The sequence below is a fragment of the Nothobranchius furzeri genome, chromosome 5 (assembly GCF_043380555.1).
Source record: "Nothobranchius furzeri strain GRZ-AD chromosome 5, NfurGRZ-RIMD1, whole genome shotgun sequence".
NCBI lineage: Eukaryota > Metazoa > Chordata > Actinopteri > Cyprinodontiformes > Nothobranchiidae > Nothobranchius > Nothobranchius furzeri.
In genome coordinates, this window is record NC_091745.1 from 31,361,692 (window position 1) to 31,365,014 (window position 3,323).

A 3,323-nucleotide genomic window follows, 5' to 3' on the forward strand; every position below is an offset into this window, starting at 1 on the left:
CAAGGTCCAATCAGGCTGAAACGTTACAAGAAGGTAGAATCTATTGAGTTGTAAGTGATCTGAACGTTTCATGATGATCGCACATTCCTATAGGGGGTCAAACCATGTCCCAAAGGTCACCGGGCCTGGTGTCACTTTAAAGAAGTAGTCCAGTTACACCTTTGTGGGCTTATAACTTGGCTTCTGAATATCCTAGAGAGGTCAGGTTTGTTTTAGAGTACTCCAATTAACAACCCCTACAACCACAAAAAGAATCGAGTCATTAGCACTTATGGTTTGTGTTACAAGTCATCCTCCCAAACTAGCTGACTCTTTAATAAACACTACGTCTCAGGGTTGACTTGTAATTCTATTTGTGCGTGAGCGTGACTCCAGTCTGAGATTACACCTCTGTGAGCTAATCAGCGATCATCTTTACCTAGATTTAGACTCTGGCAAACATACTTTAGCAGCACAAAGGAAGACTCTTGTTATAACTTCACCACAACTCAGTCACCTGCAGCTTATGCTATGCCCAGGCTAAAGACTTTAAGCTTAAGTGTTAACCTCTTGGAGTGGGATTAGAAGTAACCAGCACCTCACCTTCAGCTGTTACACGACACGATTGGAGACCCCAGGCTGGAAATTCCGTTTAAAGCCCCTTATATGAAGGAGCAAATATTTTATTTTATATGATGAAGTAAAAATATTCCAGATTTCCCGACGCAGCGGGTCAGATCACTCAACCGTTACAGTTGTCCTCCGAACTCTTCCCAAACACCCAAAAAGCTAGAGAGCGACCTCTCCACGGAGCCCTCACACTTTTATTCTCCCCAACTCTCTCCTCTGGCCCCCCTTCCGTCTCCATGGCAACCCCTGCCTCGGAAACATTCTCCGGCCTTGGGTCCTCTCCCAGCCCCCTCCGGTATCAGTCAGATGGGTGGGGGTCTTCCCTCCTCCTTCTTCCTTCTTCAGCTCAGATCAAAGGAAGTCAAACATAAACATCTCTATACGTGTCCCTGAAGTTCTTATCACATCCTAGGCTACACCATAAAAAGTCGATACAAGGTTAAACTACAACATAAATTTGTCATGGATAGCAGATTAGTTGAAACACACACATCATTTATGGCAGCATGAGATCAGGAGTCAAATCACCACACACAGACCTCTAGCTGAACCCTGAAGCCTGGTTTCACTAACATACAGATTTGAGATGTAATCCAGAACTGCTATTATATAATAAGACAGGTCTGGAGGAATCGAAAATCTTTATTCAACACCCCCCTTGAAACCAAGCTTCGTTAAATGGCATAAACTGCGGGAAATACTGCATATTCAAATTTCCTGGATACAAGTAAACATGTGGATTTATTGCATTCATCACTGGTGGTACTATGGCCTGGACAGACGGAGCGGCCTGAAGCTGCCGACGCAGATCGAACTCCGGAGGGCTCACTTCCTGCATCGGAACGTCCACTTTAGCAGGTGATGGTTGCATCCTGACCACACGCCTTGGTTCTTCGCACTCCTGCACGTAGTCGTTGTGGGGTGTACTGATCCAGCACCAATCTACGTCGCCTTCTCTGAAATGTGAGAGTTGACAGGGCAAGCGTGTCTGGCCCCGGGACACATCGCGCCTGACACAATCAAAATGCTTAACTAGAGTCGAGCGTGTAATTCTCTGAAGAATCTTCTCCCTCCTCGCCACTCGAGTCCCTTTATGACTGGTACCATCAGAGACCAACACAATACGTTCCCAAACATGTGCGTTCCACGGTCCATTCGGGTTTATTCTTACAGGTTTACTATCCACCAGCCCGTAAAGTGAAACTCTCTTGGGTGGCATCACCCCAAGCCGACGTTGCTTGTTCATCAGCGGCTTCTGTCCACTGGGTGGCAGCACCAGCATCTCCTGAGAGTCTGGGCCAGGCAATAGATCCTCTGATTCATCAACCTAAAAACACACACAGAGACACTAAACAGACCTTGGTTCTGGTACCAGTCATGCATGACCTTTACGACCCCACTAGGGGTCAGCGGCACCCTACCATCCTCTGTGAACTTGAGGTCAGGTCTTTCTCACAAAATGCAGCCAGACACTTCTTCATCATTAATTCTGTTAGTACAACACATCCATATAATGATATCAAACATGCCACTAATAGGTATGTAAAAATCCTAGAGATCTCTAATGCAGGTCACAGGTCTTCACCGCTTCCCGCAGGAATTACACAAGTTACAGCATGCAAATTAGTAACCACAATGAATAAGTGGGCCTTTCCATCCTGATCAGATAACAGGATGTACCAATCATTCTCCCATCATGCATTAAGCAGAAGTTATCACACCAACATTCCAAGAGTCCTCAGTTAGGCCTCTTGTGCATCTAATATTAGCATATCTCGCCGGTAAGATTAACCCAATAGAGACAGTCTTACCGAGGTAATCAGCACATCCTCATCTGCTTCTTCAAATACCTCACGTGGAGATTCTGCACGGGCCATGATTCCTTGAGAACTTTCTCTACAAGGGAGATGCTACCTGCGTGCAGCTCTGTTCCTCAGTGCCCGGCGTCCACGTGGTCCCAATCTAATTGACTCAGGAGGCCCTTCCTCCTGCCATCGGGGCTGATTAGCAGATCTCCTGCTGCAGCTGGCAAAACACTTCAAAAGATGCATGAGTTTAACACAAACAGATAACATCACCAGGACCCCTCCTACGATCACAGGGACCTTGGCGTAAACCCATAATTCAGAGATTATCAGAGAGGCAACACCCATTGCTCCCTGGGCGACCACCTTAACGGCCTCTCTGATACCTAAGGTTAATCCTTGGCCAATAATTTTAAAACCCTTCTGGACAAATTCCCAATCAGACATCCTAGCTCTTTCACTCAACCAACATGTGCCTGTCCGATTGGGAAAATGAAAGGAACCAGAACAGTTCTGCTCCCAACGACCCCCACCAACAGGAATCCATGCTTGAAAGGGCCATACACCCAAGTCGCTCCTGTATTCAACAGCATCTATGTCCTCCTGACAAAAACAAGCCTTGGGGCCTTTCGAGTTGGCAAAGTAACCCCATCCTACTCCTAATGATGGGAAATTCTCTGAGTCCCAGACGACGTAGCTGCTCCAATTTGAGTGCCACCAGTGGGGGTAACCGTGAGGGTCAACAAAGCCGCCCAGTTCATAAGGATTATACACATTTTTCCCATTTCTAACAGCAATTTTCGTAGCGGGCTGGGCCAAAGTTCTGAAGCACGCATCAGACCTACACCACCTGGTTAACAGAGAATTTCGCACCCAATGTGCTTCCCTGAATCGTAAAGCTTGTTCGCG

At 46.8% G+C, this 3,323-nt stretch overlaps 1 protein-coding gene across 1 annotated transcript; it reads right to left on the minus strand.

The window, feature by feature from the left end:
- Positions 1–721: 721 nt before the first annotated feature.
- Positions 722–2,502, minus strand: LOC139070176 (uncharacterized). Its single transcript, XM_070551906.1, has 3 exons — positions 2,421–2,502; positions 1,376–1,936; positions 722–859 (listed from the first exon to the last, which is right to left on the minus strand). Exons 1-3 carry the CDS (start codon positions 2,484–2,486, stop codon positions 722–724), a joined length of 765 nt encoding a protein of 254 aa, XP_070408007.1. The 5' UTR covers positions 2,487–2,502.
- Positions 2,503–3,323: the final 821 nt, after the last annotated feature.

Excerpts from the sequence above, each read along its gene's own strand:
- LOC139070176 (XM_070551906.1), bottom strand. The coding sequence starts at position 2,486 with ATGGCCCGTGCAGAATCTCCACGTGAGGTATTTGAAGAAGCAGATGAG. Across the intron at positions 1,937-2,420 it reads AGGATGTGCTGATTACCTCG|GTTGATGAATCAGAGGATCT; the intron begins GTAAGACTGTCT and ends GTGTGTTTTTAG. Across the intron at positions 860-1,375 it reads CTCCGTCTGTCCAGGCCATA|GCAGGGGTTGCCATGGAGAC; the intron begins GTACCACCAGTG and ends AATGTTTCCGAG.